The 16,036-nt window shown below is 35.1% G+C and overlaps 1 protein-coding gene across 1 annotated transcript; it reads left to right on the forward strand.

Moving 5' to 3' along the window:
- The first annotated feature begins 246 nt into the window (after nucleotides 1-246).
- On the forward strand, nucleotides 247-8,424 carry LOC117315592 (probable flavin-containing monoamine oxidase A). The gene is given in 12 exon segments (XM_033869854.1): nucleotides 247-442; nucleotides 1,397-1,484; nucleotides 2,069-2,243; nucleotides 2,645-2,759; nucleotides 4,150-4,307; nucleotides 4,499-4,588; nucleotides 5,378-5,465; nucleotides 5,774-5,874; nucleotides 7,042-7,221; nucleotides 7,666-7,784; nucleotides 7,786-7,851; nucleotides 8,072-8,424. Coding segments are annotated over 12 exon segments (1,575 nt in total). The 5' UTR covers nucleotides 247-327; the 3' UTR covers nucleotides 8,352-8,424.
- Nucleotides 8,425-16,036: the final 7,612 nt, after the last annotated feature.

The following is a 16,036-nucleotide window of genomic DNA, read 5'->3' on the forward strand; positions in this document are numbered from 1 at the left end:
CATAATTAAACATTCAACAAAATTTCACGATATTTTAAAATTCAGAGCTACAGATCATTAAAGATAAAACTTTTTTTTCTGTATCACCTTTTTACACTGCTACCAACTTCTTACGGGAAATACTGTTTCTGTCTTATTTATAATTTATATTAATTTATATTAAGAAAAAAACAAAAAAAAAACAACAACAATTAAATCCCCTCACTGTACCTCTCAGGAATAGTGACCTTTAAACCGGAAGTGAAAACTCGTGATACACATAATGCTTCAAGGTTCAATATTTTTTATAGTAGAATCTTGTTCTATATTTCTTCACCGATTTTGCGGATGGAGAAACATGTAGATGTGGCCATTGTTGGCGGAGGGATATCTGGTTTATCTGCGGCATATCACCTCTACAAAAAGGACCCGTCATTGGAAGTATGTGTTCTGGAGGCGAAAGGTAAGACAATCTAAAATGAATGTGAAAGTACGAAATGTATTAAGGATATTGAAATACAATATATTGTATTTATAACGGTTTGACCAGTGATTGTTTGTCCAGGAGTAAAAATTACTAACAAATTGACACATTGATCAGGTCTTCATTGTGACTACTAAGGTAGGACAGGCGTTTGTTTTTAAAGCGTATATCGGATTAGTGTAAACATTGTAGCCGGGGGCCCATCGGGGGAAATTAAACGTGCAGAACACATAGTACTCGGAAAAGGACTACTCACATCAGTTTCTCATAAAGAATAATAATAGTGATGAATATTTATTTATCTATATAAGTTATATAAAAAACATATGCAAATAAATTTGTTTAAACAATTGTATGAAAATGTACGCTTGTAAATTTAGTCATACACCTGTAAGTCTGTGAAGAGATACTATATTTCACCTGCATAGCTCATATTTGTTATACATTACGTATATCACGGTACGATCCATGCCTAGGGAGTCAACAGTTCGAACCCCAGAGTTGGCAGGATGTTTTTTTTTATAACTCCATAATCCATACTATTAAAGTTGTAACATGATGGGATTTTCGTTGAAAGTCATGGGGCCGCGGTGGCCGAGTGGTTAAGATGTCCCGACACTTTATCACTAGCCCCCCACCTCTGGGTTGCGAGTTCGAAACCTACGTCGGGCAGTTGCCATGTACTGACTGTAGGCCGGTGGTTTTTCTCCGGGTAAAACGGCTTTCCTCCACCTCCAAAACCTGGCACGTCCTTAAATAACCCTGGCTGTTAATAGGACGTTAAACAAAAACAAACCAAATCGTTGAAAGTCAATGGATAACGCTGGACTACCGGTGCTGAAAACTCTCGCCATTAAATGACATGATTTTGTCGCTGATAACTATAGGCCTATTCTCAACATGTTGTACGATATATAACTGTTTTCTCCCCAGATCGGGTAGGCGGACGAACACTGACCCTGCCTCTCCAGGGTAAAGACGGCACAGACTACTGGGACCTGGGCGGACAGTGGGTGTCCAGGTACGTCCGTACTTATCCAAATCAAGTCACGTTTGTTTATCATTTAACGCCCTGAAAAAAATCAATTAAGGTCATATGGGGACGAGTTGCTAGGGGAGACACCGAGGGATGTCAGCGAAAACAAGGCCCAGAAAGATTCTCACAAAATATAAAGGAAGGGAGATAACTTATGTAGTCATAGCCTGTAGCCAAATACGGTATACCCATTGAATTAATTCAATAATATCTTTTTGAAAAAAAAAAAAAAAAAAAATAAAAATAAAATGCTGATTCCTTCTATGTTTCAAAAGTAAAAGGAACAGAAGAAAGTTATATATTCGACAAGGCACCCGATATTGGTCTCCTAGATTAACAAATAGATGACACTCTTCAAAATGAGAGGTGGTAACAACAGAACCACCAGGAATACCAATACCATCCATCGGTCACGTCTGACTTTATATCGCACAAAAAAATAAAGGTTCCCCAACAAGTGACAGGGACGCAATGATATTACTATCAAAAAATGTTAATTTACTGCGTTAACGTTACAGCGTTAAAGAGATTTAAAGTTAGTATGATGGAATTTTTATTTATATATACAGATCGCAGAAAGACATCATGAATTTGTTGAAGGAACTCGAACTGGAAACCTACCCACAGTTCACCACGGGGACAAAGGTTATGCAGGTTGAGAGTGCACAGGTCAAAAGCTACAAGTCCGATATCCCGTCACTTTCACTCATCGCCCTTATTGACCTACAATTCTTCATTATGAAGGTTAGAAGCATTTTATTTCTACTTTACTATAGCTTTGAAGAAGTGCAATAACCATTTTATATATGAGTATATATCTTTCTCAGCGCTAAGCATTCTTCGGAATAGGACAACTCGTTCGCCCGAAGTCAGCACACAAGGGAGGTCGTCCATAAACGAAATTAGCTGTTATAGGACGTTAAACAATACTGAACCTAAACCAAATGTTTCTATTGACTTAGGAACTACTAGTATTTTCCAATTCTATGTCACAATGGCTTTATCATCTTCCCCTTTTCTGTAATAACATTATCTGCTGCGATGGTTAAAGGTAACCAACCCATTTACGTAAAGTATGACTAACTAATAAAATACATTGATAAATATTCTAAATATAAAATGTATTGCATGTTTCTACGAACCAGGTAGAGAGACTCCAAAAGGAGATCGACCACAGAGACCCGTATAATTGCAGTAGAGGCGAGGAATGGGACACCAAAAGTTTAGAGACCTTCCTGAAGGAATCATTATGGACGCATGGTATGTAAAACAAACAAACATTTGGATGCTTTAGTGAAATTTATCATGTGTTACAAATGTAGTACATTTTCTTGTATTCACAATCCAACTAAGCTTTAAGAAGCATACCTTATACATGTAAAATAAATGTTATCTACCCTTTAGGTTTCCCTGGTAACCTTGCAGGTAAAACGTAAGAATTGTACCTACTACTGAGGGCCCTCGACCGTTTAATTACGTTAAAAACCGTGCTGTTTTAGACAAGCGTTCTTTACCTCCATTGAATGATCGTAAGACGCGACTAAATTTTGGGTCTAATCTTTTGTCCTTTTTCTAAATACTTTTTCTTCTAATGTATCCATCGATACAGACATACATGAACATACCAAAGCTTCCCAAAAACACGCACACATTCACAACACGAATGCATCTGGTACACTGGGGAGCCGTCCTCAAATCAGCAAAACTGTTGATAGGACGCTAAACAGTACAGAACGAAACCCCGGTAACCAGTTGAGGAAAGAACTCTGGTAACCAGTTGAAGTACGAGAAGTCAGTTGTTCAACCATATTTCCCCGTTCTTGTCTTTCGATAATATTTATCCTTGTAACAACATACGCATTTCCAAACATTGAAATCGTCAGATAATCCCTTTTTCCCGTTTCCTAATGAAACCGTATATATCGTTAAGTATATACTTACAGGGGCCGTAACTCCATCTTAGTGTGTAGGATTTGTGTTATGTTGCTAACGTCACTGGTCAGCTATGGTCATTTAAGGACGGCCTCCTTTATAAGCAAGCTGCATACATATAGTGCGTTTTGGAAGGTTGTGGTATGTTTATGTTAGTCTCCTTGTAATAGCATGAAACTGATGCCGTCTTTACAGTGTTACCTCACTGAAGCATACATCCGAAAATACTCAGCAGGACACCCAACCCGGTCATATTATACTAACAACGCAGAAGTAGAAACTTTGGATGCTGCGGTATGTTCGTGTTTGTCTCTGTGTGATAGCACGGAACTGATGCCGACTTTATAGTGCTATCTCACTGAAGCATACTGCCAAATAAACCCAGCAGGACATATTATACTGCAACCGGCAAATAAGTCGTCCCATTCCCATAATACTGAGTTAAGCAGGAGTATTAAGTAACTGTCAGTTTAAAGACTCGGCCATTGGAGAGGATTCAAAGAATTCCTCACATGGACCATATAGGCAAACATTGAGGCAACGTCAGTGGGTTAGGATTATATAGAATAATTGTTTAGAAAGAAGAGAAAATATTCCAAATTAGTCGCCACTTACGAATCATGCGAAAGCGATAGCAGGTACAATTATTAACAGATTAACAATGATCACAGTGTGTAGCAACATGCAGAAAGGGGACCAACTTTGTGTTTACCTTTAGGTGCTTACGAGACAATTGCGGCCGCCATTCGTACGACCGTTACCATGGAACCGTCTCAGATGTCGACGCTTTACTTCCTCAGTTTGGTGGCATCAGCTGGCGGCCTAATGACCCTTGTTGAGGCAAACGAAGATGCCGCTCAGGGTTTGAAGGTCAAGGTAATTTGTTCATATTTGATTTCATCAACAATTAAAAAAAATAATATTAAATCCATCATACAAAGCTTATGATGACAACAGTAAAAGTTAAATCTGCGGTTTATTTTTAAATTTAAAATTATATTCAAAAAACCGTTTTCTGGTTCATTTATGCCATCCATCCCCAGGTGACTATTTATCTTCACTTACAGGGTGGAACCCAGCAGATTTCAAAGATTTTAGCGGAGAAAGTCGGCACAGAAAATGTGTTGTTAGATCATCCTGTTGAGGCGGTCATACAGGTAAATCAGGGTCCTGTATACGTTTGAGTGTATGAGTTATTCCACAAAGACATCCCCCTTTTTTTGTGTGTAAAAGCTTTATAATTAGGGCCTGTATCGAAGATAGGGTGCCCTATAGTAACCACTTTGTCTGTCTGTCTGTCCGTCAACAAATGTTACCTCTGTCTATAACTCTAGTATTTATTGACCGATTGACATAAAACTTGATATTTCGTTCACAAAAATACACTCAGCTAAAAATTCATCAGGATCAAGGTCAAATTTTGCATCTTTTTACTGATAAACATTTTGTTATGACATAAAGCAAAGTTACAAGGGATTTACTGAGCAAAGGCCAAAGTAATCAGATTAGAAGTCAAGGTCAAAATCACTGATAACATTTTATGACATGATGAAGCAAAGTACATTTGTATTTCATAATTAAACAAGGAGTCTTCTGACCAAAGGTCAAGGTCATCAGGTCGGAAGCCAAAGTTCAAGGCCAAATTTTACATCTCTTCACTGATAAACAATTTGTTATGACATGATCAAACAAATTTGTTGCCTTTTCACTGATGAACATTTTGATATGACACTTTGAAATGATGTTTTAAACAAGAAGTCTTCTGACCAAAGGTAAATGTCATCGGATCAAAGGTCAAGGACAAATGTCAACCATCAACTTCGGCTATATGGGCAGATGCCGTTAAGATGATTACGGGGAATATATTGCCAGAATACGGGTCCTTTTCTGACCTGTTAGTGTTCTAGTTTCAAAAGTTTTTAATGTATCTGCGGACATTTTTTCAGAGTGAGCGATGTGTTCAACTTAAATGCAAGAACGGACTGACAGTGTGTTGTAAGCGAGCAGTGATGGCCGTGCCTCCAATGCTTACAAGTGAGTAGTAGAGACAGCAAATTGTAGGGGGAAGTTATGACACTGCTCTTACACTGGTAGTGCTTTATGATTAATATCATATTTACAGATATTTATCATATGTAATCTAATGTTGAATTTTATAGGGAGAATACATTTTGAGCCACATTCACCAATGGAATGACGAGAGATCATATCAACAGATATTTATACTATATAAACTAACGTTAAATTTTACAGGTAGAATATATTTTGAGCCACATTTGCCAATAGAGCGACGACAGATCATATTTACAGATATTTATATAATCTTATGTTGAATTTTACAGGGAGAATACATTTCGAGCCGCAGTTGTCAATGGAGCGGCGAGAGATAGAGAAGTGGATGCCTTTCGGAAACTATATTAAAGTTATTACAACGTATACGAAGGTAATTTAGAATGCTTGGTTTTGGCATATTTTGTTAACGTCCTTTTTACACCCAGGGTGATTTAAGGACGGGGAGAAAAGCCGGAGTACCCATAGAAAAACCACCAGCCTACGGTCAGTACCAGGCAACTGTCCCACGTGGGTTTCGAACTCGTGACCCAGAGGTGGAGGGCTAGTTATATAATGTCGGGACACCTTAACCACTTGGCCACCGCGGCCCTGGTAATTTAGGATATTTGCCGATGAGATCTCCATGATGACGACAATAAAATATGTTCTTATATTAATGAACCTTTTTAAGCCCCCGACATTTAATGGTGGGTTTTAAGTGTACCAATGTCCATTCGCCCAGGCCTGGCGCGTGCCGTTCCATTCAGTGACAAACATGTATATCTTGATACTCACTGAACTGATTTTGTCCATGCTCGCGTAAAAGTAGCTTAACATAACGTTATGCAGCTGCTCATATTCTGGTTGTTTTTTTGGTAAGTTTCAATGCTCAAAAGATAATCTTTTAACCCTTCAGTACGGGACGCCCATTTCGAATTTAATGTTATATCTTGAGAACTCATATTTGCACCATTACATTAAGTTCAACACCCGATTATATTTTGGGGGTCATCGGTCAAGGTGTATAGGTCAAATTCCGATTCTGACCCCTACTGCATAGAACACAATGTGTGATGTCTCCCACCGAATCAACGTCATACCGTGTGAACCCCGCAACAGATTTGGTTTATATTAACACCAAAGTATCATAATACCAAGGCCTTATTAGGAGCAGAGGTATCTAGCATTAAATTGATATCCTGGCATTGTTCTGACTTTAGGATTCTGTATCCTGTGATACTATTGTCGCCAAAATCTATATGACTTACAGTTGGTTGCTTAGATAGTCTAAATGTATAGGAGTATATATGTACTTGGTTACAGGTACATGCGATACATGTGGACCCAGGTAGAATTGGAGCCCGATAGAACTCCAGGTAAACTTGGAGTGCGCTCCAAGTCCAAACAGAGTGCACTCGGAATGCACTTTGTGTAACCTTTAGTCTACACTCGACTGTACTAACACTTGGACGGGATTGGACAAAATGAGGAAATCAAGCCCATACACTTGGGTCTGGAGAACAATACTGTATTATATAACAATCTTTCTAATATACAGGCGTTTTGGAGGTCTAATGGTCAGTCAGGAGAGGCCGTTACGTATGGCGGGCCCAGTGACGTAACCGGATGTGACGTAGGCCCACTTTCTATTGTGTTCGATGCCACATCTCCCAGAGGAAGTCCTGCGCTTGTGTCATTTTTGTCAGGAGATCAGGCGATACAATGGGGGAGACAGGATGTGAGTAAAAACTAAGCAGGTGTCGTATGTTGGACCGGAAATGACGTCAAACCACGATACTGTGTATCTACAATGTATCTGGTACATGTACAATAAATAGGCAATGGTCAACCATTATCCAATTATTAGATAATTTTGTTACTTTTGAAAATTTTAGCGCTTCATAAGTGTGTTGAAAATGTCATGAATATTCTAAATATTTCCTCAGTCTATTGAATGTCATTTTAATAAGAGCAATACACATTTAATAATAAGTAGACAGACTGATTCTATAGACTTTGTAATTTATTTTATTATCTACCAAACCAGGAGCAAAATGTGTTTAAGAGACTGTTTAATTAGAGAAAAAAGACCAGGTGTTTCGGAAGGTTGTCCGCTGCTAAATCAACGTCCCGGGACCTCTATGTCACATGGAGGTATTACTCTTATTTTCGATTAATTTAGGCTAAGGTGAGACAAACAGCAGTACTGAAGTCGTTGACATGGTTTTTCGGCCCGGAAGCGGAAAACTGTCTCGATTACTTTGAGAAGGACTGGAGCAAAGAGCTGTATATTGAGGGGATGTGTGGCAGCAGTTAGTACCGGAGCAATGAGGAACTTCGCTTCCGGTCTCCGTGAGCCGCAAGGGAGGTAACTATTGTTTTGATTGTTGATTTTTGTTAAACTTGTTTGACAGCACAGGAAATACAGCGTGTCGTCAAATAAAGGGAAGCAATCAGGGTTCGTCATTTTCGAATTCAAAGATTTCCTAACTCACATAAATACGCCATAGTTATTTGGCATATATCAATCAAATAAAAACTGATTTCTGAAAATCTGATAATCCTATATTTTTACGTCTTGCTTTCAGATTACATTTTGCCGGGTCTGAGAGCGCTACCGAATGGGACGGATATATGTCTGGGGGAGTACAGGCTGGTGTCCGAGCAGCCACTGAAGTCTTGTATCATCTCCGGCCTGGCGCTGTCTCCAGTACGGAACTGTCTGGGACCGCCTACAGCCATTCATACAAACCACCAAGACATCTAAGAAGAAAAAATGAACAATCTTACTTGACCCGAACTTTGACCTTAACACTTTTTGTGGGCGTGGTAGCGCTGTTATACCGGATGTTTGTTTCCGGAAGCTAGTGAATGACCACTATCAATTACCAATACTTCCGTATTAAGTAACTCGAGGGAGATGTAGGCAATATGTTCTGAACAAAAAATGTCACAGAAATTTTTCTTTCGTTTAAGAAGATAAAATTTGATTTTAGATTTAAATTTTATAAAATATTAAACATCAAAATATATATTCCCTTTTAATTTAGAATATTACGAATCAAGATCCTCTCCTTTCTGTCAATGTATGCCCAGTGGGGTTTAGCTCTACCATGTTGAGTCTATAATGAAACTTTACAAATAGGTTATGCAGTAACTAATATCCATATTAACCGTCCTCATCTGACATCGACGGTAGTGAGGTCGATCAATTCTAAACAAATAAATATATTGAATTCTTATTTATGAATTCAACACAGCAATTAATACGTAAACAATGTTTGTTGATAAGAATTTGTATTAGTTTGTATTGTTTATTGTCAAGTCTTTTAGATTTAGTTCAAACATATTTTATTGCCATAAATTGACAAAAGGATTAGTCAGCAAGTTTTACCAACTTAAAAACGACTTCTCCCATAATGATAACACAATGATAAACAATAACATAGTCACATGATGGTATATACAAATATTCAAAAATGTGATAAAGAAACGAAAATGTAATAATTGACATATCAGAAAAGTATGTTTTTTAATCATTAGTGCCCTGTATTATGTAAGAATATATAATTTTGTGTGTTAAAACTGTCCTTTAGTCATTAAGTGACCTGTATTGTGTAAGAATATGTAATTTTGTGTGTTAAATCTGTCCTTTAGTCATTAAGTGCCCTGTATTATGTAAGAATATGTAATTTTGTGTGTTAAATTGTCCTTTAATCATGAAGTGCCCTGTATTATGTAAGAACATGTAATTTTGTGTGTTAAAATTGTCCTTTAATCATGAAGTGCCCTGTATTAAGTAAGAATATGTAATTTTGTGTGTTAAAATTGTCCTTTAATCATGAAGTGCCCTGTATTGTGTAAGAATATGTAATTTTGTGTGTTAAAATTGTCCTTTAATCATTAAGTGACCTGTATTATGTAAGAATATGTAATGTTTGTATGTTAAAATTGTCCTTTAATCATGAAGTGCCCTGTATTGTGTAAGAATATGTAATTTTGTGTGTTAAAACTGTCCTTTAGTCATTAAGTGACATGTATTGTGTAAGAATATGTATTTTGTGTGTTAAAACTGTCCTTTAGTCATTAAGTGACCTGTATTGTGTAAGAATATGTAATTTTGTGTGTTAAAACTGTCCTTTAGTCATTAAGTGCCCTGTATTATGTAAGAACATGTAAGTTTGTGTGTTAAAAGTGTCCTTTAATCATTAAGTGCCCTGTATTTTGTAAGAATGTGTATTTTTTTGTGTTAAAATTGTCCTTTAATCATCAAGTGCCCTGTATTTTGTAAGAATATGTAATTTTGTGTGTTAAAACTGTCTTTTAATCATTAAGTGCCCTGTATTGTGTAAGAATATGTAATTTTGTGTGTTAAACTCCTTTAATCATTTAAGTGCCCTGTATTATGTAAGAATATGTAATTTTGTGTGTTAAAACTGTCCTTTAGTCATTAAGTGCCCTGTATTATGTAAGAATATGTAATTTTGTGTGTTAAAACTGTCTTTTAATCATTAAGTGCCCTGTATTGTGTAAGAATATGTAATTTTGTGTGTTAAAACTGTTCTTTAGTCATTAAGTGACATGTATTGTGTAAGAATATGTAATTTTGTGTGTTAAAACTGTCTTTTAATCATTAAGTGCCCTGTATTGTGTAAGAATATATAATTTTGTGTGTTAAAACTGTCCTTTAGTCATTAAGTGCCCTGTATTAAGTAAGAATATGTAATTTTGTGTGTTAAAGCTGTCCTTTAATCATTAAGTGCCCTGTATTATGTAAGAATATATAATTTTGTGTGTTAAAACTGTCCTTTAATCATGAAGTGCCCTGTATTAAGTAAGAATATGTAATTTTTTGTGTTAAATCTGTCCTTTAGTCATTAAGTGACCTGTATTGTGTAAGAATATGTAATTTTGTGTGTTAAAATTGTCCTTGAATCATGAAGTGCCCTGTATTATGTAAGAATGTGTAAGTTTGTGTGTTAAAAGTGTCCTTTATTCATTAAGTGCCCTGTATTTTGTAAGAATATGTAATTTTGTGTGTTAAAATTGTCCTCTAATCATTAAGTGCCCTGTATTTTGTAAGAATATGTAATTTTGTGTGTTAAAATTGTCCTTTAATCATTAAGTGCCCTGTATTATGTAAGAATATGTAATTTTGTGTGTTAAATCTGTCCTTTAGTCATTAAGTGACCTGTATTATGTAAGAATATGTAATTTTGTGTGTTAAAATTGTCCTTTAATCATTAAGTGCCCTGTATTAAGTAAGAATATGTAATTTTGTGTGTTAAAATTGTCCTTGAATCATGAAGTGCCCTGTATTGTGTAAGAACATGTAATTTTGTGTTAAAATTGTCCTCTAATCATTAAGTGACCTGTATTATGTAAGAACATGTAAGTTTGTGTGTTAAAATTGTCCTTTTATCATTAAGTGACCTGTATTATGTAAGAATATGTAATTTTGTGTGTTAAAATTGTCCTTTAATCATTAAGTGCCCTGTATTTTGTAAGAATATGTAATTTTGTGTGTTAAAACTGTCCTTTAGTCATTAAGTGACCTGTATTATGTAAGAACATGTAAGTTTGTGTGTTAAAATTGTCCTTTAATCATTAAGTGCCCTGTATTGTGTAAGAATATGTAATTTTGTGTGTTAAAGCTGTCCTTTAGTCATTAAGTGCCCTGTATTTTGTAAGAATATGTAATTTTGTGTGTTAAAATTGTCCTCTAATCATTAAGTGCCCTGTATTGTGTAAGAATATATAATTTTGTGTGTTAAAACTGTCCTTTAATCATTAAGTGCCCTGTATTTTGTAAGAATGTGTATTTTTTTGTGTTAAAATTGTCCTTTAATCATCAAGTGCCCTGTATTTTGTAAGAATATGTAATTTTGTGTGTTAAAATTGTCCTCTAATCATTAAGTGCCCTGTATTTTGTAAGAATATGTAATTTTGTGTGTTAAGTTGTCCTTTTAATCTAAGCTGCCCTGTATTGTGTAAGAATATATAATTTTGTGTGTTAAAATTGTCATTTAATCATTTAGTGCCCTGTATTATGTAAGAATATGTAATTTTGTGTGTTAAAATTGTCATTTAATCATTTAGTGCCCTGTATTATGTAAGAATATGTAATTTTGTGTGTTAAAATTGTCCTATAATCATTAAGTGCCCTGTATTATGTAAGAATATGTAAGTTAAAGCTGTTCTTTGGGTTGTACTACATCGTTACTACTATGGTTAATAACATCGGGTCTCCGGTAGGCAGATCCCGAGACCTGGGTGGCAACCTCAGGGAACCAAAATACCAAAGGAAAAGCCCTCTGAAGCTTTCTGTCGTTTTCCCAGGAGATTTTGAACTTTAAATAAATTCTGTCTGTAAAGCTAATATTTTAGATCATTTGAATTGTATTCATACAAAAAAAAAAACAAAAAATCAATAGATGAAACATTCCCTTGATTTGTTTTGTTTCAAACAAATATTATTTTTCATGATTATGGTCTGCTTAAAGATTGTATAGATTAACACGTTAACAAGATCTGCAGGTCCTTCATTGACCTAAGTTATTTAAGGATTATCTTGAATATATTTTTTTATGTTATGGAAATATAAAACAAAATACGGAATGTACTCTAAATAAAGTAAAGTAATGGGTTGATGGCATCATTTTAAAGCCCTTTTTTAATGGTTGTTTAAAGCAAAATCTAATCATATGTAGCAAAATGAATATTAGTGCAAAACAAAATGTTTTTTTAGGATGTAGTATTTTTTACTAGAAAAGCGACTTCAAATGTTTTGTATTTTGAGGTGTGGTGAAAGGTTACTGACGTTTGATGTGATGTATTAAAGAGAGAATATTGTGGGAACGATTTTTTCAAACTGAACCAATTTGATATCATAGTGGTCAGTTCAAAGCACTGTCGATACTTCAAAAATGTGTTTGTAATTGACTATTTAATGTGTATTTTATGTGGATTTATATAATTTTAAACATTTATCAATTGTGGCTATATTGAAGTGTGGGAATTGTTATTTTTTGTAATTTTTATTTGTGTGAGAGATCTGTTCAATATCCTGGAAACAAATTAGATTTTATGTAATAAATATGTCATTCTCATACTTTGAAAAGAACATCTTGCAACCTATAGTCCAGTAGATAGGCAAGAACATCGGTGTATCGAAATATCATACGGTGTATATGTATGTATGTATGTATGTATGTATGTATGTATGTATGTATATGCGAAATCAATGTGCGAGATGCAATCAAGTGAGTGACGTAATAATTAAATATGTATATATGGTGAGTGAAATTATTTAGGATGTAATGAATCCAGTGTATGAATGTGTGTAATACATTGAAAGAAAATAAAGGAATGAAATGTGTAAATGAATGTAAGGTGATGAATGAGAGCCCTCTTGTATGAGGCTATATTTGTCAGGATACTGAATCCAGGGCCGCAACCCTGGCAGCAGTCCAAATTGTTAGATGTTCTGGGGCATTACAATTTCTTGTACCTAAAAAAAAAAAGAAGAAAGGTTTGGGGCTATTTTCAGAAGCTGAATAAAATATTTTACTTCAAAAAAAACCCCAAAAAAACATCGAGATAAAGCAAAATGTAAGCTAAAGTAAAAGTTCACTGTAATGATAATATTGCGCTCAAACAAATTTAGTAAAAGTGAATGATTCTATTCCCTGGAAGTTTTATTTTCAGTTACTGTATGATTGAAACAGTGTTACAACATTGACTTATATTATCATATACCTTATGTTGGGTTCAACGATATATTTTGATTACTATGATTTTATTATTTACATGCTTTTTTGAGGTCAAAATGTTACGGGTTAAACATTAAGTTACATAATCTAAACACAAATATCAGCATTAATTATGATATATTTTTTTGAAATCCTGTTAATGTATTTCTCCCATTTTTAATTTTTACACTGTTACTATACAGTGAAAAAACAATGTCACTATCTAGTCACATAAGTCCATAAAGGCATTTTAATGGAGCAAAGAAAAGTGGATTTATGACAGGTGGCCGTTTTACCAAGTTTCAGATTTATTTAATTTTCTTACATCAATAACTTAGATGGTTTTGACCTTATACACAGGTTTTTATAGTATAGATGATCTTGGTCCGACTGTTTGCTAATTAAGCAATAAACGAGTGCGAATATTTTTCACTTCTCTTCCTTTGTTTACTTTTCTGTTTGGTTGGTTCTCTTAGCTGCTGTCTACATATATGATTTTGTATATGCCAGTACCACGAAACACACATTAATTAGGGAAGATGGGCAACCATAACGTATTTGGACCTAAACGGTTACAGGGCACACCACCATTACTGACACATCTTTCTCATTACAATTACTTTTACTTCATTCTATATATTTGTATTTAGTCTTCATGAAACCCCGTGGCATAATTAAAACTCAAAGCAGGCTTTTCTGTCCTATTCTAATTTTACTTCTTGGAGTGTACTTTCGTTTTCATTTAACATGGTATTTATAGTATAATATTTCGCGGTTGTCCCAGCCGGATCTTGATTTTATTTAATATAATGTCTGTTCATTAATGCAGAACTCGCTGGGCATTTATTTTTGCGCTTGATTTGATAACGAAAACATAGCAAAATTTAATCACCGGTGAATATTACCAACTATATACAGATCTAAAAAACAACAAAAACCAAAAACAAAAAACAACTGATGTTTATCAAAGGGTTAACTTGTATGGAATGCCTTATTTGAACTACCTGGACCTGTTCTCAAGGTTATATGTGTCAAATATGTTTGAATGAGAGTCTCAAGTTCCAAATTATCCCTTAGACCTGATATTTTGTCAGCAGTACCTACTGCATGACGGAATACTGTACGATTCCTCATACTGATGACCTTGACCATGGTCATTGTTTACAACCGACAAACAGTTAAAATTCCTCTCAGAATATTTGCAATTTCTAGTAACACCCGTGATACTAATATGTGGCCTGCTATGGAGTACATGTAGTTATCAGACGCCAAAGACTTTTGCTGATTGGCAAGGTCACAGGGGTCAAACATGTTAAACAAGAGGCCTGATTTTTGCAAGCGAGGTTCTAAGAAAGAATGATATGACATTTCAAGATGGAATTGATCTTGAACTTTTTTCAATGTCACGGGTAAAATAGACAAACTATATGAAAATCATCTTCGCAATTTCTAGAAGACCACGAAACGCAATGCTTTCTAGCAGATACATGGATAGTGGATAGTGTTTCCAAACAAATGGCATTGACATATCATCACAGTAAAAACCGTCTTTGAGGATCCTCATTTCAAATTCCCAGGGTACCCATCGGTGGCCAGTAACTTCCTACTATATTTTCTTAAAGTTTCCTCATACCTCTTTCCAGAGGACCCAGATGCCTTATAAATTGCCAGTGGATCTCTGGGATGGGGTTTTCATGACTAGATTAGTTAATGTTTGGTATTGCTTCAATAAAAAAATATCCAATTTTTGGCATTATTCTTTATTAGGGAGTGAGATTCAGACCCTTTGTGCCTCTTGTAAAGCTTGGTATGATGCTTAAATAACTATTTAGCCACGGTCTTAATTCCCTCTCTTGATCTGAGTTTTTTTACCCGTCTGTCTTTGACCTGTTGACAACCAGGTACGATATCTCCGGATACCTGACGTCAAGCTGATCCCAAAAACCACACTGATAATAGGTCTTTAGCAAAAGTTAATCAAAGGCTAATGTGAAATAATTACAAATGCTCTCCCCAACACAGGTAAACATGGGTTAATCCTTCTCACTAGAAGAGCACTTTATGTACGAGGTCTAATTATTTCCTATTGTATTCCTTTGCCAATGCTTAACATTGTGGTCAGCTAGGGATCTGTCTTTGTGATCATCTTTGCTTATACAACTGAAAGTGTATTGAAAGACATATTGATTTTATTTCATTATTGACATGTTAGAATTGCAGGATATGAAACTTAGGCTAAAAAAGGAATGATCCTCTATTTACTTGTGTTGTAGACTGTAATTCCATTTGGCGATATTTTTTTATCTGTCGTCTATTGTATAACCCTACTGTAATTGGTATCTGCAAATCTACAACTGGTACCATCCTTATCGATTCGAAACACCATATGTTGTCTTATTACTGAAATATATCAAAAGACAGAAAATTATTGAACTAAACAAAAGACCCTGAAAATTCACTCGGCTACACGTTACATAGCAATAGCGTTAAACACTAGAGTCTGTATTAATGAAACGGTATAAATGTTCAGATAAGTATTTCGAGTCAAACACTTTTAACGATTAATCTAATGCATTTATTCGTGTTTCTGAATTAATATTTCAAAACATTTTGAAGGAATTTCAAAAGGATTTTAAGTGAAAAAAAAAAGAAAAATAATTTTTGATGTACAGGTTTTCCTTTTCCATTGCTTTGTCATCATTTAAACAAGTATAAAGGAAATAGGGTTAACAGATTTCGCGCCTGAGCGCAAGAATGATTTAATGTACGCTGGTCATTCATAAGACCAATTTGGTTTGATCG

Source organism: Pecten maximus, chromosome 17 (genome assembly GCF_902652985.1).
Source record: "Pecten maximus chromosome 17, xPecMax1.1, whole genome shotgun sequence".
NCBI classification, from domain to species: domain Eukaryota; kingdom Metazoa; phylum Mollusca; class Bivalvia; order Pectinida; family Pectinidae; genus Pecten; species Pecten maximus.